At 36.3% G+C, this 27961-nt stretch overlaps 1 protein-coding gene across 9 annotated transcripts in view; it reads right to left on the reverse strand.

The window, feature by feature from the left end:
- LOC109415069 (extended synaptotagmin-2) overlaps nucleotides 1–27961 on the reverse strand; it is an 82927-nt gene that overhangs the window by 21881 nt on the left and 33085 nt on the right. For all 9 annotated transcript variants that reach the window (XM_062855984.1, XM_062855979.1, XM_062855977.1 and 6 more), the window contains 4 exons: nucleotides 7602–7643; nucleotides 7399–7539; nucleotides 6905–7315; nucleotides 6645–6815 (listed from right to left, as the gene is read on the reverse strand). In XM_062855984.1, coding sequence (XP_062711968.1) covers nucleotides 6645–6815; nucleotides 6905–7315; nucleotides 7399–7539; nucleotides 7602–7643 — 765 coding nt within the window. The remainder of the gene's footprint in view (nucleotides 1–6644; nucleotides 6816–6904; nucleotides 7316–7398; nucleotides 7540–7601; nucleotides 7644–27961) is intronic.

Raw genomic sequence — 27961 nt, forward strand, 5'->3', positions numbered from 1 at the left:
GGGATTTTTTATAAAATCGTCGCCGAAGGGTCTCAAATTTTCATGAAACTTTTTCACAGGCAGGGCTCATGGATATATGAACAAAAAAAAATGAGAAAAATTTAGGGTCGCCTATTCTTCCGGAAAACTCAGGTGGATTTTTTTTGTATTCCCCTGACACTCCTTACTTTGAAAAATCATAACTCAAGAACGAAGCACTATAGAAACAAGGTTATTTTTAGAAAATAAAAGCAAATTTGCTCAGAAATAAAAAAAATGAACTGGAATGAACTGAATATGAACTGGAAAAAGTTTTCCACAAAATTTTCTACAGTTGAGAAAATTCGTTAACAAAAGCCGGAAAAACGATGCCCGAACTCGTGGAAATTTTTCAAAAAAATATTTTTGAGAAGGTTTTTTCATAAGCTTGAATCGCTGAAATGTTCAGAAAACACTTTTTTTCGTTTCTGAGTTATGGCCAATTCTGTTGAAAAATGTCCAAATGTTCTTTGAAAAATCATAACTCAAGAACGCAGCATCGAAGAAACATTTTTTTGAAGCAAATTTTCTCAGAAATCAAAAAAAAAATGGAGTGGAAAAACTTTTCAACAAAAATTTCCACCGTTGAGAAATTTCACAATGAAAAGCCGGAAAAACTATGCCCGAACCCGCGGAAAATTTTCAAGAATATATTTTTGAGAAGGTAATTTCATAAGCTGCTCGCTGAAATTTTTGAAATGCACTTTTTTTTTCTTTCCTGAGTTATGGTCAATTTTGTGGATTTTTTTTTGGATTCCTGAGAAAATTTGCTTTCATTTTCATTAACTTGCTTCGTGCTTGATTTATGATTTTTCAAAGAAAAGGCTTATGTGACACATTTGGACATTTTTCAACAAAATTGGCCATAACTCAAAAACGAAAAAAAAGTGCATTCCAAACATTTCAGTGATTAAGGCTTATGAAATAACCTACACATTTTTTTTGTTAAAATTCAGTAAGGATCGAAACGTTTGAAGAAGAAAACATTTAGTTGTTTCGAACCCCGAAGACTGAAGACTGAAACGCCAAAAACTACCCAATAGAATTACCAACAAAAACAAATGGGAGGGGGGGTTTACAATTTTGAGAGTATGGACTTATTTAGTAATCTGAATAGTAGGGGGCCCCACACTTATATGAAAAACATAAAATTCGAAAAGTGCCAAGTGTTACCTCCTGAATCAGTTATTTTGGACTCCCAGAAGCTACGTTCAAAATTTGAGCGAAATAGATTAAGTCTTAGCTTATAATTTGTATGGGAAAACTTGGCCAAATAAATGCAGAAATCTTAAATTTTCGATGTTTGCCGCTAGAGACCGTTGTAAGCTTTAAATTAATAAAACCTTTGGAATTGTTGTAGATGGCTAGGATCTTCTTGTATAATTTGGTCAGGTGTACCTACTTTGAGCACTTCCGCTTAGTCGATTTCTTAAAAAAACCACTGAATTTTTGACACACACTGAAATACGTAAACATATATGCAGCCATTCCATAGAAAAACGAAATAGTCGATAGTCGTGGAACTTGGTGGGTTCGTAGTTCTTCGAAAATAATTAAACCCGTATTTTTTATTTCGTCATTAGGGTGACCAATATTCAGATAGAATGGTTCTTAAAATCAAGGATTTAAAATACTATTTTTTTTTCAAAAAATCATAGTTTTTGAACCAGTTAACCGAATTTAAACCTCTTTTTTGTTTAAAAGCTATTGAATTTTAGTTTTCAGGAAAAATGCGGTGAATGGGCCAAAATGTTTTTTTTTGCAAAAAATATGCAAATATATTAGTTTTTTTTTCACGTTTTCAAGGTCTCGGGACCAAAGGGGTACCCTGGTTTTAAATGTTTATCTGAAAATTTGGCGTAACATATCAAAAATTAGAAATGTGTGTTTTTTAGTTTTTGAGATACATTTTTGAATATAGAGAGTCATATAATTTGATACTATCTGCTCTAAAAATGCCTAAAATTGTAAATTCTCGTAAAACTATGCCTTTTTGAGTGATTCCAGGTCTTTTTGGTATTCATACATGTATAGAGATCCAAAATATAATAAAATTTAAAAAATGTTTTGTATGGGAAAATTTGGCCTTTTATTTTCAAAAAATCATATCTCAAATGCGAAAAAACATACATCTCTGACTTTTTTATATGTTACGCCAAATTTTCTGAGTTTTGTGATAAAAATATAAAATCAGGGTACCTTTTTGGTCCCGAGACCATAAAAACGAAGAATTCAATAGCTTTCAAACAAAAAAAAAGTTTAAAATCGATCAACTGGTTCAAAAGATATGATTTTTTGAAAATTTTAAGTTTTTAAAAACCTTGCTTTTAAGGACCACCTTATCTGAAAATCGGTCACCCTAATGACGAAATTAAAAAATACGTGTCTAATTATTTTTGAGGAACTACCAACCCACCAAGTTTCACGACAATCGGAGCTGCACTATATCGTTTTTCTATGGAATGGCTGTATGCATAGTGTCTAACCCTAACCATTTATAAACATTCAAATCAATTGGTATTATAACACGCCGTTTACAGCAGAAAACTTTATTTTAATTTAATAGCAAAAACTCAAAATAAACTTCAATAAACAGCTAACCAACATCAGTATCAACTAACACTAAGCGTCAATGAGCTAAGCCCGTCTCATCCAACCTTCTATTGTACTCCAACAGTGTCATCGTTTTACAACCGGAGAGTGTATGGGTCGTTGTCCAGGGTTGAAGGTATGAAGAGGTTTCGAAGTCGATGATACTTTGACTGCTACAGTATGAAAATGACTTAGTTATAGCGGTAAGTGCTCAAAATAGGTGTCTACCTTCCCAGTGGTACAAGACCCTATATGGCAAACAACTTTGTCCAAGACCGCAGTGCTAAAAAAAAGTTATACCCTAGGTAAAGTGAAGCGAAATATTACACTAAAACCTCTTTTTATGCATGTTATTCTTGTGCACTTTTAGTTTATGCACCATTTTTATGCCCTGCATAAAAAGAGGCAATTCTACTCAGAACCCATATTGTGCATAAGAATATTTAATGATGACGGGAACTATTGCAACGGCAGCCAGGGGGTGTTTATAGCGAAGAGCAAAAAAAAAGGTTACATGAACGTTTTCGGGAGTTTCACGTGCGTTACATGGGGTCCAAGTGGGTCTTATGCGGATCTCGGAGTCATTTCAGGAAGTCTCAAAGCATTTAAGGCTGGTATCAGAGGCGTTGAGGAGGCGTTTTCGGGGGTTTCGGAGGATCTCAAGTGCGTTACGTAGGGTCCGAGGAACTTTAAGTGGACTACGGAGGTATTTCTGGAAATTTCAGAGCATTTTCAGCAGGACTTAGAGGCGTTAGGGAAGCGTTACGGAGGAGTTTTCGGGGGTTTCAGAGCCTCTGAGGTGTGTTACATGGGATACGAGGGGGTTTAAGGGGGATTTTATAGGCATTTCAGAAAGTTTCAGAGCATTTTCAGCCGAATTCAGATGCGTTACGGAGGAGTTTTCGTGGGTTTTGGATCCACTCAGGTGCGTTACATGAAATCCGAGGAGGTTTCAGTGGGATTTATGAGGCATTTCATGAAGTTTCAGTGCATTTTCGGCGGGATTCAGAGGCCTCACGGAAGCGTTCCAGATGAGTTTTCGGAGGTTTCGGAGCGTCTCAAGTACGTTATATGGGGTCTGAGGGGGCTTAAGGGAGATTTTGGACGAGTCTCTGTAAGTTTCAGAGGATTTTTTGAGATCTCATCACAATATCTTTTGAAACGCCCCTGAAATACCTTCTGATTATAGGTGTTTTTAAAACCCCCTGATACGACTCTGACCTAAAAAACGCCTCTAAAATTTCCGTAATCCCATTGAAACACCCCTGAAATAATCATAATCAATTTGAAAAGCCTCTGTAACCACTTTGGAAGCCTTTATGGACCCTTTACCCCTTGAAACGTACCTGAAAACCTTTTGAAACGCACCTGAAATGCTATCAAACGCCCAAATCAAATCTCTAAGAACGCCTTTGTTCTTGAAACACTAGTGAAACACCCTGAAACTCCCTTAAATGAATCTGGAATGACTCTGAATTCCCCGCAATCCCATGAAAACGCCAACTAATCTTGACAGAACGCCCTTAAAAGGCTCCTCAAATCCCCTGAAACAACCCCTTAAAACGCCCCTGAAACCCGTTGGAACCCCCTTTTTTGGGCTCTCTGAGAATTTCCTGGAAACTCTCATAGCCCCACCTCAAATGCTCAGGAGCAAGACCTTTCCTCGCGAACTAGATTCCCTCATTAGAGTCCAAACTTAATTTATGCATAAATTTCCCACTTTTTATGTCTTTTTTTACTTTATGCGGATTGAAATCCTTTTCAAAACCTTGTTGTACCCGTTTCAACTTGCTTGGGTGTACCTTACAGAATGAAATTTCAAGGCTTCGTCTCACATTGCCTAGGGCAGGGGTTCTCAGACTTTTTCAGCTAGCGACCCATTTTTAAATGTTTTGGAATTAGGCGACTCACCAGCTCTGATTTTCATTCATAACATACGTCATTAAAAAAAATGGACTAACCATCTAAATAACTTACTTTCTGAATGAATACATTTTATCGCTTTCCTACTTTTAGATAAATAAACGTAACGTAGCCCTTTATCGTACATTTTTTCTTTTTTAGTCAAATTTTGTGTCGTGTTTTCTCGTGCAAATGTTTTTAAATCCATCAAACAGTTTGGTTTGAGAATGCTATTTTATATTTACAATGAGTGGATAAACACAAATTAAAATTTTTGAAATTTTAGTAATGCTGGATATTCAAATGAGTCCTCTTGATATTTTTATTCAGATCCTTCTCGAAATTTGTGGGAATTATAACAAACTTAAGCTTTAACGAAATTCCGTAAAAAAAAAACAAATAATACGATGGAGATAAGTAAGCGTTTGATAGATTGATTTTGTAATTTAACTGATTTTTAGTTATTTAGATTTTAAAAACTTCAAGAATTCTGTAATTTTACCAGAATCTAAAACATTCTGACTGAAAAGCTGTAGTTTGCAAATCAATTCCCAGACTAAGATTTATTATTAAAAAAAAATGAGTAAAATAAGGGTGAAACCTAATTTATAAAGATAACTGCCGATTCTCAAGAGAGTAGTTGTAAAAATATGTCCAACAACATCATTTGTCATAAATTAATTAAGACATTTATTACAATATCGCTCAAGCATTCGCGACCCACCAAAAATCATCTCGCGACCCTGCAGTTCTATAAAATTATAAAATTACCTTCTCAAAAATATTTTTTTGAAAATTTTCCGCGGGTTCGAGAATAGTTTTTCCGGCTTTTCTTTTTGAATTTTCTGAACAGTGAAAAAATTTGTGGAAAACTTTTTCCACTTCATATTTTTTTTTATTCCTGAGAAAATTTTCTTTCATTTTCATTGAAAAAAAAACTTTGTTACTACGATGCTTCGTTCTTGAGTTATAACTTTTCAAAGAAAATGCTTATATCATACATTTGGACATTTTTCAACAAAATTGGCCATAACTCAAAAACGAAAAAAAGTGCATTCCAAAAATTTCAGCGATAAAAGCATATGAAATGACTTTCTCCAAAATATTGTTTTGGGCATTGTTTCTCCGACATTTCTTTACGAATTTTCTAAACTGTGGAAAATTTTGTGGAAAACTTTTTCCAGTTCATTTTTTTTTGAATTTCTGAGAAAATTTGCTTTCATTTCCTAAAAAAACTTTTTTTCTATGATGCTCGTTCTTGAGTTATGATTTTTCAAAGTAAGTAGAGTCAGGGGAAAACAAAGAATTTCCACCTGAGTTTTTCGGAAAAATAGACGACCCTGAAGTTCATATATCCAAGAGCCCGGCCTGTGGAAAAAGTTTCATGAAAATCTGAGACCCTTCGGCAATTTGAACGACAATAAAAAAAAGCGAAAAAAATGTTGAAGTTCTTAAAGAAAGTTTCTCGTAATGTGAGGATGCGGTCTCAGAAGCGAAATTTTCATCACGACTGACACTTAAACAGAAAATATTCTATAATATGCATTTGGTAATTACCCACTCTTATGAAAAATGTTTTTTTTTCTTTTCAAAACAAGCTAAAATAAATATTTTACATTATTTAGCTTTCCATTTAGTTGGTGTGATGATGAGAATGTATTTTTTGACAATCGAAAACAGACTTCTAAATATACATATGTTATTCTCGACTGCTGCCAAATGCATGTTAATTCGATAAATCTTTGTTCCGCCAAATAAATGCGTTCGAAGCTGAAACAACAAGTAAACCGAAAAATCAACAGAACGGCACATCTAATTGATGCATGCAAACCAACCACACACACACACGTACTGTTCAATCTTTACAATCCGGACTTCTCCCACGAGAAAACCCGATAAAATCTAGTTCGGAATGGTTAGTTCAAAGGGGCGGGGTGTTAATTAGTCTCAAATGGCCGTTGTTTATTTGAGCCGTAATGGATCCGGCGGATTTATGTCGTTCTACTTGTGTTCTAGTATATGTGCAAATGTGTGAGTACGTGAACCGGGCAGCCGGTAGGATTTTCAGATGCTATGTTGGTAGTAAAAAATCTGGAAACTCAAAACGGAATTGCCTTCGCTAAGCTACTTACCTCGCACCAGTAGTCCCACTTGGGATTGACGGTGTTGTCGATGGTTTGCGTGCGGAACTGTTGGGCACCAACGGAAACAATAGCATACGGATCGGACTTGCCTTTGCCCAACACGCTGATGTCCTTTTTCATCAGGTCCTTCGCCTCGACAACGTGGATTCGGAGAACACCCTGAGAGAAAAGACCCAATTCGAGGGACGACATTAATGTGTTGTGTCTATTGAGACTGACAAACAGAGCATTAATTATCCTTAACTCACCTCCGGCTCAGGCATTTTCAGTGAAAGCGCCGGAACACCATCATTCAGAATGATTGGCAACTTGTTTGGTAGCACCATGATGGCAGCAACTTGCTCCACAATAATTTTCCTCAAAATATCACTGAGCCCGGGCATGTCAAGCAGATCAACCACTCCAACCAGGTTGAAATCGATATTCGGATTGTTGAGGAAGAATATCTGCAGGCCACCGACCAGAGGCATCTGGGAAATAAGTGGCTTCATTATGACCCGCACCGTGCCATGAATCTGGAAATCCTTAATTCCACCCCGTAATCCACTCAGCGAGAAATTGATATCACAGTCACCGGCGTAGAACAGATCCAAATCCATAATGATTTCATTACGAGAAACGTTCTTCTCGTACACTTTCACCCCGCCAATTCGTGGAGGCTGAAAATAACCACAGGGATAAAGACGTTTCAGGTTTCACAAAATGCAATTAAGTGCACACAATCAGACAGAGCAATGCTTACGATTGTTCCCAGGATCATACGGTCGAATTTGAAACCGTTCAACTTGTATCCGGCCAGCGCTTGTTGAATGTTTGGCTCGATGGACTCCTTGATGAGGTTCTTTGCGAAGAAGTTTGCATTGGGCCATACTTGTTTGAGAATCTAGAAAGTGAATGGAGAGGGATTAGGTTTCAAATGGCGAACAGTTGGAATAGTAACCATACCTTGTTAAGCCACTCACAACGCTCAACATCGGGAAAGAATACCTGGAAAACGAAACCAGTAGGTAAAGTATATTCAGTTTATGGTGGATGGTTGGATAACCTTCAATGAAACTAGATTTATGAAGGAATGTTTTCTAAAACTGTAGAGGAATCTTGTTTAGAAAGCCAGTTTTCAAACTTTCTTCTTTTTTAATGATAAATGGCCTTCTTTTAAAGGTCGCCAAAGTGGTTATAGTAGCTAAAACTAATTGCTAGGCACGACAAACAAATATCAAAACGAATTCGGTTTCAACAAGTTTTAGCGGATTCAAATATTGACTCGAAATAATCGGACGTGTTGCAAAATTGGTCCTGTTCAATGAAGTAAGTTGAAGAACATGGTCGAAGTTGCTGCATCCTGCTCTTACCCATTTTTTGACAAATAAGTAAGAGCAGAATGCAGCAATTTCGACCATGCTCAATTCACTTCATTGAACAGGACTGTTACATGTATGTATCGTGGGTCGTATAGAAATCAACAACCATGCGTCTCCATCGCGAGTAACAAGTTTTATTTTGCTCTATGTATAAGAGTTTCATAACCAACTTCTAATAAAACAGATTCATACATCAGAACCTCTTGACAACCGCCTTTAGGCAGGGCTCATGGATATATGAACAAAACAAATTGAGAAAAAATCAGGGTTGCCAATTTTCCAGGAAAACTTGGTGATTTTTTTTTGTTTTCCCTTGACACTACTTACTTTGAAAAATCAAAACTCAAGAACGAAGTATCGTAGAAACAAAGTTTTTTTTAAGAAAATGAAAGCAAATTTTCTCAGGAGTCCAAAAAAATATTAACTGAAAAAAGTATTCCACATAATTTTGCACAGTTGAGAAAATTCGTAAAGAAAAGCCGGAAAAACTATGCCCGAACTCATGGAAAATTTAAGAACAAAATTTTTTGAGAAGGTTATTTTATAAGCTTTAATCGCTGACATTTTTGGAATGCACTTTTTTTCGTTTTTGAGTTATGGCCAATTTTGTTGAAAAATGTCCAAATGTGCCATAAAAGCCTTTTCTTTGAATATAATATAGGCTTACATCTAGGCTTACATGGTCATTCTCACAAAATTGGCCATAATTCAGTAACGTAAAAAAGTACATTCCAAAAATTTCAGCGATTAAAGCTTTTAAAATTACCTTCTCAAAAACATTTTTTTGAAAATTTTTCGCGAGTTCGGACATAGTTTTTCCGGCTTTTCTTTGCGAATTTTCTCAACTGTGGATAATTTTGTGGAAAACTTTCTCCAGTTCATATTTTTTTAGGATTTCTGAGAAAATTTGCCTTCATTTTCTAAAAAAAATTTGGTTCTACGATGCTTCGTTCTTGAGTTATGATGTTTCAAAGTAAGTAGTGTCAGGGGAAAACCAAAAATTTCCACCTGATTTTTCCGGGAAAATAGGCGACCCTGAATTTTTCTCAATTTTTTTTGTTCATATATCCATGAGCCATGCCTGTGGAAAAAGTTTCATGAAAACCTGAGACACTTCGGCCCAATTTGTACGATAATAAAAAAAAATGCCCAGCTCATCAAAGGTCAGAAGGAAATATCATTCGCAAGTAAGATAATTTTAGAAGTTTTTATGCGAGTTTAATTTTACCGTGAAAATTGGGATTGTTGATGCATGAAATTAATGCGCCTCGAAAACGGTGAATATCATCATCATGAAATAATTATTTTCCATTCATGTTCTCTAATAATTCAATATTGCGACATCCATAGCTAGCGAATCGAACGTAAGCAAGTTAGTCAGTGTTGTCATAACTTCTGTCTAACTACCAAAAGATGTTGTGACTAATCGAGTGCAATGCCATTTGTAGAAAATTCTGACAGTTTAAATGTGAAACAAGAAAAAATTAACAGTGGAAGAAACATTGATATTTTACCAAAAATCCTAGAGAAAGCCATCACCTGAACTCTGGATGATCGCCAAAACTCTGTAGAATGAGGAGTCAAAAAGTTCCTGCTGAATATTTGTGTTCATTACTATTTTAAAATAGGGTGCGGGCACCGGTTTTGACCAGTCTAAGGGAAATCATTTTTATAAAAATAACCAATAATCCAATGAAAACTACCAATGTGTCAAATGAAAGGTTTCGATCTATACTTTATTAGAAAAATGCAGAAATCAAGCTAATACTTGATTTTTGTAGTAAAAGTGGCACTGGCCAAAATAGAAGCATTGCCGCAGTTTTGGCCATATTCTTAGCTTTAGTTTCTATTTTGGCCAATCACGTGTATTTCTTATGGGAGTGGCCAAATTAGAAGCACCCTGGCCAAAATAGATATATGGGAGCTAATTTTTTAAGGAAAATTATTTTTTTCTTCCACTTTTTAATCAAAATGTATGGTTTTCACAGCTGTAGTCATCATATTATATTAGAATCTACTAGTAAAAAATAAATGTATACCGATTTAGATCGTAACAGGCTGAATACCGCACTATGGCCAAAACTCCGGGCTGGCCAAAACTGAAGCTTCTACCCTATTGTAGAATTTTCCATGAAGTTCTTTATCGCCTTCCAGGCATATTGTTGTTTATTTCTATCGGAAACCTATAACAATATTTTAAAGATTTAACCTCAGAGTTCTTTAAAGAATAGGTGAAAATTCAATCAAAATTTAGAAATTATTTTTAGAATTCTAGGGTTGTTCTTACTTTGCAAACTTATGAACTTTTGAAACCTAACCCCAGATCTGGTAAAACATTCGTTAGAGGAACTCAATAAAAAATTAAGGCGCATTTTTTCGAAGAATTTCGGTTTGTATTTCTTTAGGAAAAATTGATTAAGTCTTGAGAGATTTTCTTCCTAAATTCAGTATGTAACTTATGACGAACTCGTTATAAATGCAAAGGTTCCTTGAGAGAGTTGCTGTAAAAACTTATGGAGAAATCTCAATAGATATTGAGAGAATTTAAAAAGTTTTTCTAACAACAGAATCGTCTTAAAGTTCGTCCGGGATTTTCATCGAAGGTTCACAGAAAATTATATTGAAAATAAGGTCAGAAATTCCTCTATCATCAAAGATTTTTCCTAAGTTTTCATTTCCTACAATAGAATATCAGCAAAGAACAACACGATAGAACTTCATTTGATCCACGAAATTTTCTAAGGTCATCGGAAACTGCCCTTGAAATAACGATAGAAAATGTTATGCTTATTTAAAAAAAATGGTAATTAACCAGCAAATCATACAGAGATTGCACCAAGAATTATGTTTGAAATTTTCTTTGAAACATTCACGAAACGATTGCGTACAAATTGTACTAGACATTTATCGAAGGTTGAATTGAATTCTAACCTAATATATGAAATAGCGAGTTCATAGCATCTGGAAGGAAATTCATCACTCTTTCATTCCTACATTTCTTTAAATTATTTTTTATTATCGTAAAACGGGGTATCATTGATCGACGGGGTAACATTGATCGGCTTGACCGACCTCATGAAATGTTCAAACAAGCATTTTACATTGAATCAGTTTCTACTATCGAATTGTATATCGTAATCTGCTATATCTGCTATTTAGCTATTAAATGACATGCAATTTATGAAAATTGAATTTCATAAATATTGAATAAATCCATTTTCCCATAACTGTGCTTCGTAACGCAAAAAGATACATTGTCAAACATTCATGCTTGTCGTGAACACTAGATACAATATGAATTTCGAAATCACTGTATTATTGACGGTTTTTCCCCCTTATCGAACGCGACGATGTGAATCCGTCGAGAATGAAACCGTCGCCAGAGCCGTCGCAGCCAATCAGCAGGCGGGAGTCTCACATTTCTCCGATCTCACTAACACAAACAGTAGCAGAGTTGGTGCTTGATTCGTTGCGATGATTCAGAAATGCCGACTGGAAGTTAGCAGCGCGTTTTGTTATGAAAGCAACATACAATACTTCAATATGATATCCTAGAGTTTTAAGAAACGAAACTTTTATGAAAATGCTCTTTTTCAATGAAATATACGATATTTTTAAAAAGTAAGCCATCAATCCCAGAGCCATTGCCTAACTTTAGGCGGTTTGGAGCATTTTAACACTAAAATTACTCAAAAAGTACATAACTTGTAAGAATTTGGACAACGTATTCGAAATCAGCGACCCCAAATTTAGTAAGTAAGGGTATTTTCAACACAAACGAATATTGATCACTGACATGATCAATGTTACCCCAAATCAACGAAATCAAAAATTAGATGAAAAAGCCTATTTAAACATGTTTTAAAGTTTTACAATACTTTTTCGAGTGGCTTACACATACTCAGAGGGCCAGTACTTGTTTTTAAAATACAAAACAGAGAATTCCAAAAGAGGTTAAAAAGGGTTTCACAGCCCCAAGAACCTCTTTGAAATAACCCGGAGCCAGCGATATGATGCGACATGCGACTCAAAACTTCACGCGCCGCAAACGATGCTACAAGGCAGTACAACCTGCTCTAGAGTGCGAGTGCGCGTACTCGCTTGTGTGTTTTACACTTATTTTGCGGATCTTTGTGCTTGGCTCTGTTCTTGTGAGCACAGGGCTCTACGCAAGATTGTTTAAGAAGCGTTTCAGAGGCGATGCGGGGGTGTCTTGGATTAGGGCACATTTCAAAGGGTTTCAGGGTTGTTTCATGAGGTTTCAGAAGCGTTTCAGATGGCGTTTTAGACGTTTCACAGGGTGTTTAAGGAGCCATTTGGGGGGGGGGGGGTGGTTTGATTCAAGAAAGTACAAAGGGGTTTCAGGGCATTTCATGTGGTTTAAAAGGCGTTTCAAGCAGTTCGCGACATGTTTGAGGAGCGTCGTAGAGGATTTCAAGGGGAGGTTTCAAGCTTTCAAGGGTAGGTTTCAGGGGACTTTCAGTGGTTTTGGGAGCGCTCGACGGGTTTTAATAGAGGCTTATTGGGTGTTTAGGGGTGTTACAGAAGTGGCGTTGTAGGGAGTTCCAGGAGTGTTTTAGAGTTTTTCAGAGGCGTTTCAAGGCGTTTCATGAAACGCTATTTTAAGAGATTTAGATAATGTTTCAGGGATTTTAAGAGCGTTACAAGGGGTTAAAGAAACGTTTCGGGGGTTTTAGAAGACTTTCAGCAGTATTTTAGGGCGAGGCTTCAGGGATGTTTCGGAAGCATTTTAGGGGGTTTCATGGGCGTTTCAGAGGGAATATGCTAACATTTTGAAGTGTTTCAGGGGAATTTTAGGTGGTTTTGGGCCGTGAAAAAAATCACCCCCCAGTTTTTTGTGCCTGTCATATTTTTTTCGGAAAAAGTGAAATTTTTCGAAATACTCGGACAAGTTGCAAAGTTTAATAAAGTACAAGCAAAAGTGCGATTAAGTGATGCAGAGCGTTGGAGCTACCAGGATTAGGATTACCGAAAACGACACGGTATGCAGCGGACGGAATCGAGCACACTCAAAAGCTGCAGAATTCCAAGTATCTTCGCGAACTACGTGGTATCTACAGCAAGTGATCCAGGAGGTGCGGTTTGATAACGTTGTCTCAGCTCGGATTGCAAGAATGCGGTTGGTACTCGTGACCTGGAATTGCTGTGTGTCCAGATTGTTATGTGAAGTTCTTCTTCCATACAATGTCTTGTAACACTCGGATGAGACGTGCGATGTAGGTATCTTTAGAGTTATGGGAGGAAATTATGGCCAGGACGATTCAATTTATGATTGACCCATAAAGTAGGTAAGTGAATAGGTAGGGGAATTGTTCCCATCGTTGTGGTAGTACCTATTGTTGCGGTAATGGCAATTGAGCACTTTTTCGACTGAAATGTTACCAAAAAGTATTTTTAATAGATGTATGGTGCTTAAATTATAAGATTGCGCCATTTGTTTGCTTAAGATTTGCCCAAAAACCTATTTAAAAAAAATATTTTCCTAAATGTGTTTGCTGCTGTGTTCCTATTGTTGCGGTATCTCATATGATTTCAATGGGATACCGCAACAATAGGAACAAAATACCGCAACATTAGGAACACATACCGCAACATTAGGAACACAAACATCAAAGTGGCAATATTTCGTTATTTTCCCGTAGATTAAGGATGAATTTTATTATTTTCAATTCAATCCATGTAAAAAGTTTGCTTGGGGCGATACAATTGTGGTTTAAACATGAACCCAGCGCTTAAATCCTCCATGATCGGATCAATTACCCTAGCTGCAACGTAATATCCAGAATACGGTAAATTAATAATTGTTCCCTCGCTTTGGTTATTCAAAGTTGCCACGGTGGGGGGCTATACCCAGTAGCATTCCGAGCGCCAAGTTGTGCACCTTCGCTTGAGCCTTAAGGTGAAACTGGAAGCATTTCCTCACTTTTTACTCTATGATTTTTAAAAAAATAATGAAGCATTATTTTTGAAAACGGTCTCCGTGGACAGTTAGAGGAATGATCAAGGTATCACCTGGAATTTTTTAACTTCTGGAAAATGATTATCAGTTTTCAAAAACCATTTTTGAACAAAATTGTGATGACTTTTTTTCAGCCAAATTTTTACTTTGCGCAGCAATATCTCGAAAAGTTTACACGAAAAGCACTTTTTTGAGTCCCGTCCAAAGATAGCAAATTTCAAGAGGAAGATTTTTGTCGAAGACATAATTAGTGGAAAATGTCATTTTCCACATCAAAACCATTTTTATTTCAATTGAACAACATCAATTTTCATGCGCTTGCATGTGTGAGTAAGCAACGGACCAGCAGCAGCAGAGCGGCCGAGCCAGCCAAACCAGTTTTGTTGATCGTCGCACAAAGCGGAGACCGAAAAATAACACACGGGGAGGTGGGATCTCCGGTGGGATAATTGAATGAAATTCTACTGCTAACGTAAAGCAGTGGCATTTTGCTGAAGCATGATCGCAACTTTCTCTTTGTGCCATTTAGCTTACTCTGTAAAAGATATTTTTGGAAATGTTAAAATACATCAGCAACTAATGATGCGCATGTTCTTGACTAATGGCATACCCGTTGATTGTATGAACACAAACGATGCTGATTGAATTGTAACATAGGTTTTGAGCATTGTTGAAAATGAACATATTTGTAGGTCACCGTTCAGTTATCAATCTAGCGCAATCAAAATATTGAAGAGAATATCTAAGCAAAAATTTCGTAAACCTTGATTTATTTTTAATCATGATTGATGGTTTGAAAGGTTTCAATCTGATAATTATTGATTAACTTGTTTTAAAATTATGAGTGTTATGTAGGTGCGTATTATCGAGGTATTTTTACAACAGTGGCGTGGTGTTTCGTTTCTAGAGAATATTTTTAGCTTTTGAATACTTGGCCACTTTGGATGAACGTTTCGCTGAAGGTGGTTTTTATGAATATAATAAGCCTGTATATTTTTTTTATTATTGGAATAGTAGTTTCAACAGTACTATCGATAAAGGGTTTTCACAACTTGCTATCGCAAGTGTACCAATGACGGTGAGTATCATCAATACATGTTACTGAGACTGATAGAAATGATCTTATTTATGAATCTGTATGAAACATACATTTAGTAACTAATAAAGAATTACGAGTTTTGTAGGGATTGTAAAAGGTTTTTATGTTTTCGGAGGATTATTAAATTTGGTGCAGTTAATATTTGGTTTAAATTTATGAGTGGAATGAATGCTAGTAAGTAAACTAATGTTCAATGAAATATGAGAAAATTGTAAACAAAAATATTGCCGTTGTAGGTACGTGAGGCAGTTCAACCCTCCGGTTTTTTATTCGAACGTGGAAGTAATGCATGTTAGAAGAGCATTTTAATTAAATTTGTTGTGCTGTTTTCAGTGCTGAATTTGCCGTTCAACAATTTGTTTTATATTTATTGTTCTTGTTTAATTTGGTTTAAGATCTATCTCTCATTATTTTTCCGTATCTGTTGAATTATTTTTTTAAATAAGCTAACTATTGGAATATAAAACATTGACTTTTACGAACACAATAAATGCATCAGGGAAACCCGGAAGGTAATAGTGAAAGAATTAACGAAAAGATTATAGGAATCCCTGAAAAAGTTCCTGTACGGAACTCTGAAAAATATTGGAAGAAAAAGTGGTAGAATTGTTGAATGAATCTTTATGAGAATTCTGGGTGGAATCCTTAGAAGAACTCCTTGTGGAGTATTCAATTTTTGGAGCTATGCCTGAAAGATTGCCGGCAAGAGCATCAAAAAGATAGTGAAAGGAATTAATGGAAAAAGAAGAACAGCGAAACAATTCCGAGTGGAGGTGGTAATCTGATAAAATTCTGAAAGGTATCCTTGGAAGAACTCCGAAAAGAACCGCTGAGAAAATTACGGAAGAAGATTTCGGAAGAATTCTGGAAGAATCCATTTCAAAAATCTGGGAGAAATTTCAAAAAAATACTCGAGAGTATTCGTTGAAAAAAAATACCTGGGAAATTTCTCAACATAATACTGGAAAGAGTTTTTGGCAAAAATCCTGAAGAAAAATCCCTGGAAGTCTAACCGAAGACATTCCTTTATTATTTGTGGTAAAAATTTCCAGAGTATCCTTGGAAGACTTCTGGAAGTCATCCTTAAAATTCCGAAAATAGCCTTTGAATATTTTTCTAGAATAAAAATGTCAATGTAAAATGTAAAATCTCTTGAAGGAATTCTGCGATGAAACTTTGAAAGAGTACTGGTAGAAAACTCTGGAAGAACTTCGGAAGAATTTTATGTAGAATATCGATGAAAATCTCAGAAAACTAGTCCCGAAGGAATTCCAGAAACAGTCCCCTGATCCAATTCGCGGAGAAATCCCCGAAGGAATTTCCGAAGGACTTCTAGTTGTAGTCCTCGATGGAAGTCCAGTAGAAACTTTCCCGATTTCTAGAGGGAATTCCAGAAAAGGGCAAAGATTTCCAGGAAAAATCCTCAATTAATCCCTGAAGAATTTTCAGGAGGCATCCCGAAGGAATTCCAAGAGGAATCTCCGAACGAATTTTGGGAGGAATTCCAGAAGAAATTTCCTAAGGGATTTCATGACTATTCTTGAAGGAAACTACGAAGGAATTCCAGGAAGAACTCTCTAAGGAAATACAGGAAGATTCTCAAAGAATTCCAGTAGGTTTCTCCAAAGGAATTCCATGAGAAATTCCCGAAGTAATTCTCGAAGAAATTCCAGAAGGAATCTTCGAATGAATTCTGGTAGGACTCCAAGAAATCAGTAGGAGGAGTCACCACAGGAATTCCAGGATGAATCCCCGAAGGGATTCCAGGAGGAAACTCCAAGTGAAATCCCCGAAAGAATTCTTGTATGGATCCCCGAAGGATTTTCAAGAAGAATCCTCGAATAAATATCAAAAGAAATCCCCAGATGAATTCCACGAGGAATCCTTGAAAAATTTCCAGGGAACCTTTCCAGGAAGGGGACGGGATTTGCTGGAGGAATCCCCGAAGAATTTTTAGGAGACATCCTCTAAGAAAGGAAGAGGAATTTCAGAAGTAGCCCCCGATGAAATTTCAGGACGATTCTCCGAGAGAATTCCAGTAGAAATCCACAAAAGAATTTCAAGAAAAATTCCCGAAGGGATTTCAGGATTAACAATCGAAGGAATTTCGAAGAAGAATCTCTGAGCGAACTCCAGGATGAATCTCCGAAGGAATTCAAGAAGTAGTCGCTGTTGAAATTCCAGGAAGAATCCAAGAAGGAGTTTCAGGAGTACTCAGAGAAAATCCTAAAGGAAACCCCGAAGGTGTACTAGAAGCCATCCTCGAAGGAACTCCAGAAGTTAATCAGGATTTTCAATAGAAATCCCCGAAGAATTTTCAAAAGAAATCCTCGAACGGATTCCATGAGGAATCCTTAGAAGATTTCCAGGAGGAATCCCCGACGAATTTTCAGGAGGCATCCCCGAAAGAATTACAAGAGGAATCCCCGAAGATTTCCAGGAGGATTTCCAGAAGTAATCCCCGAAGAAATTTCAGGACGATTCCCCGAAAGAATTTCAGCAGGAATTCCCCAAAGGAATTCCCGAAGTAATTCCAGGAGAAATCTCGGAAGGATAGGATATTCTGAAGGAATTCTTGAACGAATTCTAGGAGGAATATCCACAGAAATTCCGGGAGGAATCCCCGAATTCCAGGGGGAACCCAAAATGGACTATTAGTTGTAGTCTCTGAAGAAATGCCAGGAGGAATTCCCGATTTTCAGAAAGATTTCCTAGAATTCCAAGATGAATACCCGAAAGAATTCCAGAAGTGGTCGCTATTGGAATTCCAGGAGGAATCTCTGAAAGAATACCCTATGCAGTTTCAGGAGTATTCCTTGATGGATATCCAGGAGAAATCCCAGAAGAAACTCTCGGGGGAATTCTCGAAGAGGTTCCGGAAACCATCTACGAAGAGTCTCAAGAATTCCAGCAGAAATCACCAAAGGAACTCCAAAGAAAATTTGATGAGGAATCCCCTAAAGATTTCTAGGAGGAATCATAAAAGGACATACAGTGTTAATTCTCGCAATAGTTCCAGGGGGAATCCTCAAAGGATTTTCAGAAGCAATCTTCAAAGGAATTCCATGAGGAATTTCCGATGGAAGGCCAAGATGAATCCCTGAAGGAGTTTCAGGAAAAATCTTCGAAGATATTGTACTAGGAATTCCTTTGGGGATTGTTTTTGGAATTCCTTCGGGGATTCCTCCTGGAATTTCTTCGAAGATTTCTCCTGGAATTAGTTCAAGGATTCCTCCTGGACTTCCATTGAGAATTCATCATGGAATAACTTTAAGGATTGCATCTGGAATTCTTCCGAGATCTCCCCCCCCTCCCCTGTATGTCTTTTTAGGATTCCTTCTAGAAATCTTTAGGGGATTCCTCATCAAATTTTTTTTTGGAGTTTCTTTGGTGATTTCTGCTGGAATTCTTTGAGATTCTTCGTAGATGGTTTCCGGAACTCCTTCGTGGATTCCTCCAAGAGTTTCTTCTGGGATTTCTCCTGGAATTCCATCAAGGAATATTCCTGAAACTCCATAGCCCAGTCAACCAGTGATCGTAGAAGATGTTGAATAGGATGTTAAAGTGGAGGCGATATGCGTACGTTTTACATGCGCCTAAATAGAGGCATGCACGCATATGGCCTCCACATTATCATCATATGCAACATCTTATACGATTACTGGTTGTCTGGCAGGGTATTCTTTCAGATATTCCTCCTGGAATTCCAATAGCGACCTCTTCTGGAATTCTTTCGGGTATTCATCTTGGAATTCCAGGAAATCATTCTGAAAATCGGGAATCTCTCCTGGCATTTCTTCGGAGACTACAACTAATAGTCCTTTTTGGGTTCCTCCTGGAATTCGGGGATTCCTCCTGGAATTCCTATAAATATTCCTCCTAGAATTCGTTCAAGAATTCCTTCAGAATATCCTATCCTTCCGAGATTTCTCCTGGAATTACTTCGAGAATTCCTTTGGGGATTCCTGCTGAAATTCTTTCGGGGAATCGTCCTGAAATTTCGGGGATTACTTCTGGAAATCCTCCTGGAAATCTTCGGGGATTCCTCTTGTAATTCTTTCGGGGAAGCCTCCTGAAAATTCTTCCGGGTTTCCTCCTGGAAATCTTTTAAGGATTCCTCATGGAATCAGTTCGAGGATTTCTTTTGAAAATTCTTCGGGGATTTCTATTGAAAGTCCTTTAGTGATTTTACTATGAAATCCTTCGAGGATTCCTCCTAGAATTTCCTCTAGAAATGACATCAGAGAATCCCTGAATTCCTGAAATTTCTTGGAATTATTTTTGGAATCCCTGAAGAATATTCAGAAGACATCCCCGACAGAATTACAAGAGCAATCCTCGAAAATTTCCGAGGGAATTCCAGAAATAATCCCCGAAGAAATTTCAGGGGGAATCCCCGAAAGAATTCCAAGAAAGAATCCCTAATCGAATTCCAGGTGCAATCCCCGACGTAACTCTAGGAACCATCCCGAAGGAATTCCAGGAAGAACCCTCGATGAAACTACAGGAAGAATCTCAAAGAATTTCAGCAGGAATCCCCAAAACCAATTTCAGAAGGAATACCCGAACGAATTCTAGGAGGAATATCCGCAGGAATTTCAGGAGGAATTCCCGAAGTTATTTCAGGAGAAATCCCAAAAGTAATTTCAGGATGAATTCCCGAAGTTATTCCAGGAGGAATCCTAGAAAGAATTCCAAGAGGAATCCCAGAGGGATATCAAGAAGAATCCTTGAACGAATCTTTGAAGGAATTCCAGGAGGAATCCTTTAAAGATTCCCAGAGGGAATCTTTCCAGAAAAGGGAAAAGATTTCCAGAAGAAATTCCCGAAGGAATTCCAAAGGCAATCCACAAAGGAATTCCATGAAGAATTTACGATGGAAGGCTAAGATGAATCCCTGGAGGAATTCCAGGAAAAATCTTCGAAAAAATTCTAGGAGGAATTCCTTTGGGGATTGCTTTTGCAATTCCTTCAGGGACTCCTCCTGGAGTTTTCTTCGAAGATTTCTCTTGGAATTACGCCAGGGATTCGTCCTGGACTTCCATTGCGAATTCATCATGGAATAGCTTTGGGGATTGCATCTGTAATTCTTTCGAGGATTCCTCTTGGAACTCTTTCGAGTCTCCCCCCTCCTCCTCCTGCATGTCTTTTTATGATTCCTTCTAGAAATCGTTTGGGGATTCCTCATCAAATTCCTTAGAAATTTTTCTTTGGAGTTCCTTTGGTGATTCCTGCTGGAATTCTCTGAGATTCTTCCTGTAGTTCCTTCGAGAGTTCTTCCTGGAATTCATTCTGGAATTCTTTTGGGAAATGGTCCTGAAATCCCTTAGAGAATTACGTCTGGAATTACCCCCGGAATTCGTTCGGAGATTCCTCTTGGAATTCATTCGAGGATGCCTCCTGAAAATTCTTCGGGGATTATTCGAGGATATTTCTGGAATTTCCCCAAAAAATTTTTCAGAGATTCCTCCTGGAATTCCTTTGCGGATTTCTCCTGAACTTCCAACGAGGACTACATCTAGAAGACCTTTGGGAATTTCTTTGAGGATTTCTCCTTGAATTCGTTCAGGGGATTGTTTCTGGAATTCTTTTGGGGATTTCTCTTTGAATACCTTCAGGACTACTCCCAGAAATGCATCTGAGATTTCTCCTGAAATTTAATAGGGGTTGCCTCCTGAAAATTCTTCGGGCATTCCTCCTTGAAATCTTTCTGCACAAATTCACCCTGGATCCCCATCCGGAGATTTTTCTCCTTCGGAAATTCCTTGGAGGATTTCTCTAGTACTTTTTTTTAGGAAATCCTCCTGGAATTTGTTCGAGAATTCCTTCTCAAATTCCTCCGTTCGGGGATTCCTACTGGAATTTCGATGAGAGATTTTTACAAAAAGCGGAAATTATTTCCTAGAAGAATCCCCGCAATACCCGCGAGCTTACCGCTTCAGCAGTATCAGCTCTATTCACTCCTCATATGAATGTTAAGTTTCACTAGACTCCAATAAAAATTATCCGGGAGAAATCCTTGAGGAAGCTAAAGAGAAAAACTTGAAGGATCTTCGGGTTTGAATCTCTTGAAAAAAAAAATCCATAAGAAACCTCTTGAATAATTCAGGAATACATGTTTAAGAATTCTGCAGGGAATCCCAAAAATATTTTCTGGAGAAGTCTCTGGAAGAATTACGGAGGTTATAAGAAAAAAACCCGGAAAAAAATACCGAAAATAATATCTGGAAAAATCCCGAGAGAAATCTAATGGAAGAAAAATCATTAAAAATACTTAGAGGGCTCCTTTTTAGGATGTCGGGAACAATACATAGAAAGATTCCGAAAAAATTAGTTGGAATAATTTCGACAGCAATGTCATGAAGAATTTCAAGAGAAATCACTTTGAAATTTTACGGAAGGGAAATTTTGCAAGAAATCTATGGAAGACATCAGGATAAATAACAGGAAGAATTCCAAAAAGAATCCGTGAAAAGTTCAAATTTCTGATATAGTTTCAGGAGATTTCACTAAACAATTTTGGAGAATTCCGAAAAGATTATGTGAAAGATATTCCAAAGGAATTCTTAGAAAATTTCTATGAAAATCGGTATAAGAATTCAAAAAAAATCCCTGAAAGAATTCCTGGATAATTTCAAAAAAGGTTTTCTCCTATAAATTCCACGAAAAACCTTCAAAAACACCGTAAGAAATCTTTAGCAGAATTTAGAATTTCCAAGTATAATGCTTGGAGAAATTACTTTGAATATACAGAAATAATCCTTGAAAAGCAAAGAAGATTCCTGGCTAGCAGAAATCTAAGTGGAAAAATCTCGAATATAATTCGTAGAGGAATTGAAAATATGTATCATTAACAAATTCTTTAAAAACTTCAGGATAGAAGCTATAGAACAATATAAGTTATTTATTTATTTATTTTTTATTTCATTTTTTGATTCATTTATTCATTACCTTATTTATTTGTATATTTGTTGATTTGCTGATCTGTTGATTTGTTGATTTGTGTACTTGTGTATTTGTGTATTTGTGTGTTTGTGTGTTTGTATATTTGTGTATTTGTGTATTTGTGTATTTGTGTGTTTGTATATTTGTGTATTTGTGTATTTGTTTATTTGTGTATTTGTGTATTTGTTTATTTGTTTATTTGTTTTTTTTTATTTGTTAATTTGTTTATTTGTTTATTTGTTTATTTGTTTATTTGTTTATTTGTTTATTTGTTTATTTGTTTATTTGTTTATTTGTTTATTTGTTTATTTGTTCATTTGTTCATTTGTTTATTTGTTTATTTGTTTATTTGTTTATTTGTTTATTTGTTTATTTGTTTATTTGTTTATTTGTTTATTTGTTCATTTGTTCATTTGTTTATTTGTTTATTTGTTTATTTGTTTATTTGTTTATTTGTTTATTTGTTTATTTGTTTATTTGTTTATTTGTTTATTTGTTTATTTGTTTATTTGTTTATTTGTTTATTTGTTTATTTGTTTTTTTTTATTTGTTTATTTGTTTATTTGTTTATTTGTTTATTTGTTTATTTGTTTATTTGTTTATTTGTTTATTTGTTTATTTGTTTATTTGTTTATTTGTTTATTTGTTTATTTGTTTATTTGTTTATTTGTTTATTTGTTTATTTGTTTATTTGTTTATTTGTTTATTTGTTTATTTGTTTATTTGTTTATTTGTTTATTTGTTTATTTGTTTATTTGTTTATTTGTTTATTTGTTTATTTGTTTATTTGTTTATTTGTTTATTTGTTTATTTGTTTATTTGTTTATTTGTTTATTTGTTTATTTGGTTATTTGTTTATTTGTTTATTTGTTTATTTGTTTATTTGTTTATTTGTTTATTTGTTTATTTGTTTATTTGTTTATTTGTTTATTTGTTTATTTGTTTATTTGTTTATTTGTTTATTTGTTTATTTGTTTATTTGTTTATTTGTTTATTTGTTTATTTGTTTATTTGTTTATTTGTTTATTTGTTTATTTGTTTGTTTGTTTATTTGTTTATTTGTTTATTTGTTTATTTGTTTATTTGTTTATTTGTTTATTTGTTTATTTGTTTATTTGTTTATTTGTTTATTTGTTTATTTGTTTATTGATTTGAAAATCATAATCAGTTCAACTTGTTTTTGTTGTTCAAATATCGGCGTGATTACAATACTCCCCATTTTCGCATTTCAAGCACCTCACTACTACCAAGAAAATTTGAATTCGCTTATAGCGTACGCTGCTCCCAACGGAAAAGCCTCCAGTTTCGCCTTAAATAAGTGCGGTTGGTTTGCGAGTTTAGCGGAGATGGAGAAATCAGCCGCAAGTGCTCATGGGGACAAAAGGAGCATGGCGCCCTCTGAAAATAACGCAACGCGCTAGAGGGAGCGGGAGAGTACGGCCGATACAAACATTTTAAGTTTTTTATACAAATAAGCGTAACGGACGGAGGGTGGGGTAGGGGGTGGCCTAAAAAATGACCTAAGCCTATCAAAATTTTCTAAGCCATTTTGTAGTTCAACTCGCCTGTTTCCAATCATTTAGATTTTTTTTTTAATTATTGACCCTAATTTAGCATGAGAATATGTGTGGGTGATCTTTGCGTTACACTCACCATTAGAGTTAGGAATCTAAACGGCAACGGACGCTAGGAAAAATGACAGCTGGATAATTTAGCTGCCAATTCGCAATCAAAGATCATCATCACCCCATCGCGAAATCGTTTGGCTTGTAACGATCAACGAACCACCATCTTTCGTATGTTAGAGAGAGTAGGTACCATGTTCGCAGTGATGCTTCACCGCAAACATTACCGTCAGGAAGGTGACTCCAACATTCGGGAGATGGTGGCGTGTCGATCGTTGCAACGCTTAATAACCAATAGTAAATAATTGGTTGCAACATTATTCAACATAAAATGTTTTCATTAATATTTAATCATAGCTTCCAGGCGGGAAAACTTGATTATATTACTTGGTTGGTTATGCACAAGTTGGAACGGTTATTTTTGTTCACGAAGTGATACGTATGTGTCGCATTAATTTCATAATAGGGTATTGTACCATTTGGGCAGGTGTATCTATTTTGGGCACTTTCCGCTATAACTAAGTCATTTTCAAACCGATTTATTTGAGTTTTTGTATAGAGTTAGATACTGTACGTGCCTAACTCTACACAAAATTTCAAATCAATCCGTTTGAAATTGACTTAGTTCTTATAGCAGTACGTGCCCAAAATAGGTACACCTGCCGAAATGGTACAATACCCTAATTCAATCGTATAATTTAATCCTACTAAATTCCAGATCATTCCCAAACCAAAATCCAAACTCCTTTCTATTTACGAGGGCGTCGGCGAGTCGCCGACCTCTCGATAAATAGATATCATCCCTTTCCTAATATCCCTTCCCATCCACTTAACGTATTTCTTATCGTTTCAGAGAGCGATCAATGGCGCTTAAGCCTAGGCTTGTTAGCCAGGACACAGTGCAAATACCTGTGCTCCATCCCGGAAACAAAAAGGCCCATGGAGTGACAAAATCTTTTAGCTACGTCACTCCCAACGTTGGTGTTTGAATATACTAAAACACTTACACTCACACCAACACATCTACATGATCTACCGAATTACACTTACACAATCTCAATATTGCCTCTTCACTCGCTTATAGTGAATCCCAAATCAACCCATTCCAAATATCCAACTCCTTGACACTTATGGGGGCGTCGGTGAGTCGCTGACCTTTCGTAAAGTAGGTGTCATATCATCACATCCTTTCCTATCCTCGTAACAGAGAAGATGGGCGTGGCCGGCAATGGAAGTTCTCATGTCTTTCTTACTTCAACCTCTGTTCTTTCCAAAATAGCATTCCATAAGCAATCGGAATAGAAATATGAAAGATATAACATGACAACTTTCAGTATGCAATCTACGAATTACTCCGTTACCACGCAACGCAACGCACGCAACGCAATTTTAGGTGGTTTCGGGCCGTTTCAAGGGATTTTCAGAAATTTGGGGACATTTAAGACGATGTTAGGGCGTTTCCTGATCATTTTAGGGGATTTTAGGCGAATTTCAAAAATATTTCGGGAAACGTTTCAAATAGTTTCAGGGCAGTAGTTTCATGAATTTGGCGTTTAAATTGGTTTCTGGGCAAGCATTTCATGAGAGTTTCGTGGAAGTTGTTCTCTAGCCCTAGAGCCCATTTAAACCCACTGAAATTCCTTGTAATTTCCTAAGACACTCTGAAATACCTCCAAAACCCTTTAAAAACTTTCCTTAAACACCCCTTGTTTGGTATTTTGGTGCTTGAGATGCCTGCACAACAGTTACATGTCAGTTTTTAATGGATGAAAGAGGGGGCACTTGGGAAGAGCTTTTTGGGACCATGAGTGTTCCTTTACGGGAACACAAAAATGATCAAACCTTTCTCGAAAATGAAAAGATTGATCAATTGGCTCCCGAATGGATGATGCGGTTGAGTGTTCTAAAACGAAGAAGAAGCCAAGCAGATCATCTACTCCATACCAATCAGCGAAGGCTCATATTTCTCCTCCACAGATCAACCAAAACCGCAACGGTTCTTAAACCGGAACTGATACTCCACGTGGACCACCACGAACCACTGTTTTAAAACCCAAGCTTCTAGGCCCTACAGTGGTGCTCATCCTGCGGCCCGCAGGCCGCATGTGGCCCTCCAAGCCTTAAGATGCGGCCCGCGGAGTACTTTAAGACGAATCGAAATTTTTGAACGATTATTTGAAATAACTCGTTAAAATTATTAAGAAATCAAACAAAAAAATGCTGATCAATTTTCACAGCGTTGAACACAAATTAAATGATAAATAAACAAAAAGAACAATTCATTCTGGTAAGATTCAAAATCGCAACTCCGAAATATTTCGGCATTTCAGCTAAGTCACGAAGCCAGCTTATAGTTATTTATAAGTGATTCGAATCAAATGAAAGTTTGTTAAAAATGTAATCTTGAATCTTTTAAAAATTAGTTGCAGTTTTTAAGCGCACTCAATGCAACTCTGAGCAAATATTTCACATTTCGCCTTTCCGAAGAACATAAAAACACAAAGCAAATTCTCAACAAATCTCATTTGGTTGCCAATATTGTTAAATTTTCACAACATTCACTTATTTTTCGAAACAAAACTTACGAATCCAATTTGAATTGTCCAAGTGAAAATCCTGAACGAAGTTAAAGAAAAAAATCTCAGGCGAGATTCATAAAGCGCCTGCTGTGCCCTTTTGGAGAAACTTTTGGATACATTTTTGGAGAAACTCCAGGAAACATTATTGGAGAAAATTTTTAAGCAACTCTAAGCGAAATATATGGAGAAACTCAAATCATCCTGGAGAAAATAAACCTGAAGAAACTCAATGAGAAAGTTGTGGCGATACTGCATGAAAATTATAGGAGCATCTCCTAGAAAAATGTTTAGGTGCCACTCTGACAGAAATTTCTTAAACAACTTTAGAAAAAATTCCTCGAGCAACAAAAAGAGAATTTTCAGGAATAATTACAAACAAGATTCCAGGACCAACTGCATCAAGACACAAAAGATGCCTAGAACGCCTCAGGAAAAATTGAACAATAAATTTAAAGCAACTTATACAGCAACTTTAGAAGATAATGTTGAAGAAACTTCTGGAAACACTTATTAAAAATCTAATTTTTGAAGAAATTTAATGATGAAGTGTTTTATCAACTTTAGAAGAGACTTATGGAAAGAATTTACTAAAATCTTCAAGAAACTCCTGGAAAATTTTCGGAAAAATCCGGAAGCTATTCTTGGAAACGATTAATGAGGAATTCCTGAAGTAATTTCAGGACAGTTTCAAAGGCAAATCTAAGAGGAGTTCTTGGAGGTGTTCCAAGAGAATTCTAGAAAAACTAAAAGAAACTTCAAGAAATTTCTCGAAAACTTTCTGGAGCTACTCCACAAGAAATTTCAGGAGGAAATCCAGCAAACCTTTTTGGAGCGATTCAAAAGACATTCTAGGAAAAGCTGCTTGACAAGTTCTTGAAGTGGCTTCAAGGCAATTCTAGGGGCAACTTCTAAATTGCTTGTTTGAATTTCAATTTGAAGCTCAAACGTTTTTCTCAACCAAACTTATGAATCTAAATTGAACTCCACGAAGGGCGATAGATTATAAAGCTTGACCCTTACACATGTTCTGAACAGTTCAGATTTTTAATAAATATACTTTAGAATTGTTCTCTCTGTTGTTTTTGTGCATCGATGTTTTATGCGGCCCGCAGGTCGATCCCGAATTGCTCATTTGGGCCGCTGTATCCTCCAATCTGAGCACCACTGTTCTAGGCAAAATCTCTCCTCTATTTTCGAAGTAGCCTCTAATAACTCATTGACGTTTATGGGATTACAGTTTCTGCCTTGTTTGACAGCGGGAAATGTATAACTTACTTTTGGTTTTCAGAACCTAATTGTTTTTTTTTGTGATCATTGGTTTTAATGCTCAGGCGCCTTCGAGCAAAACGGAGTCGAATTCAATTGTTTTTATTTTAGTGGAATGTTTAAGCTGCTCGGTAAACTCGAATTAATCTTCCTTTTGCATCAAGTTGGCAGCATCTCGCTGATGTAGTGTACGGTTTGGGTCAAAAAGGATCCCAATGCTAAAGGAGGATTAATAATATGTGACCTTTTTCAATAAATTAACTGCTACCAATAATAAAAGAGTTATATTTTATTATAACCATAAAAGTTTCACCCAAAACACTATGCAAAGACCATCAATGATGTCATCAAGCTGATCAGTATAGGAAAGCAGAGCTTTCTAGCTATCTTTGCAAAGTAAACCTTTCACAGGGCACCTTCTCATGCTCCTTTGTACTATGATGTTTCCAG

The sequence above is a fragment of the Aedes albopictus genome, chromosome 3 (assembly GCF_035046485.1).
Source record: "Aedes albopictus strain Foshan chromosome 3, AalbF5, whole genome shotgun sequence".
NCBI lineage: Eukaryota > Metazoa > Arthropoda > Insecta > Diptera > Culicidae > Aedes > Aedes albopictus.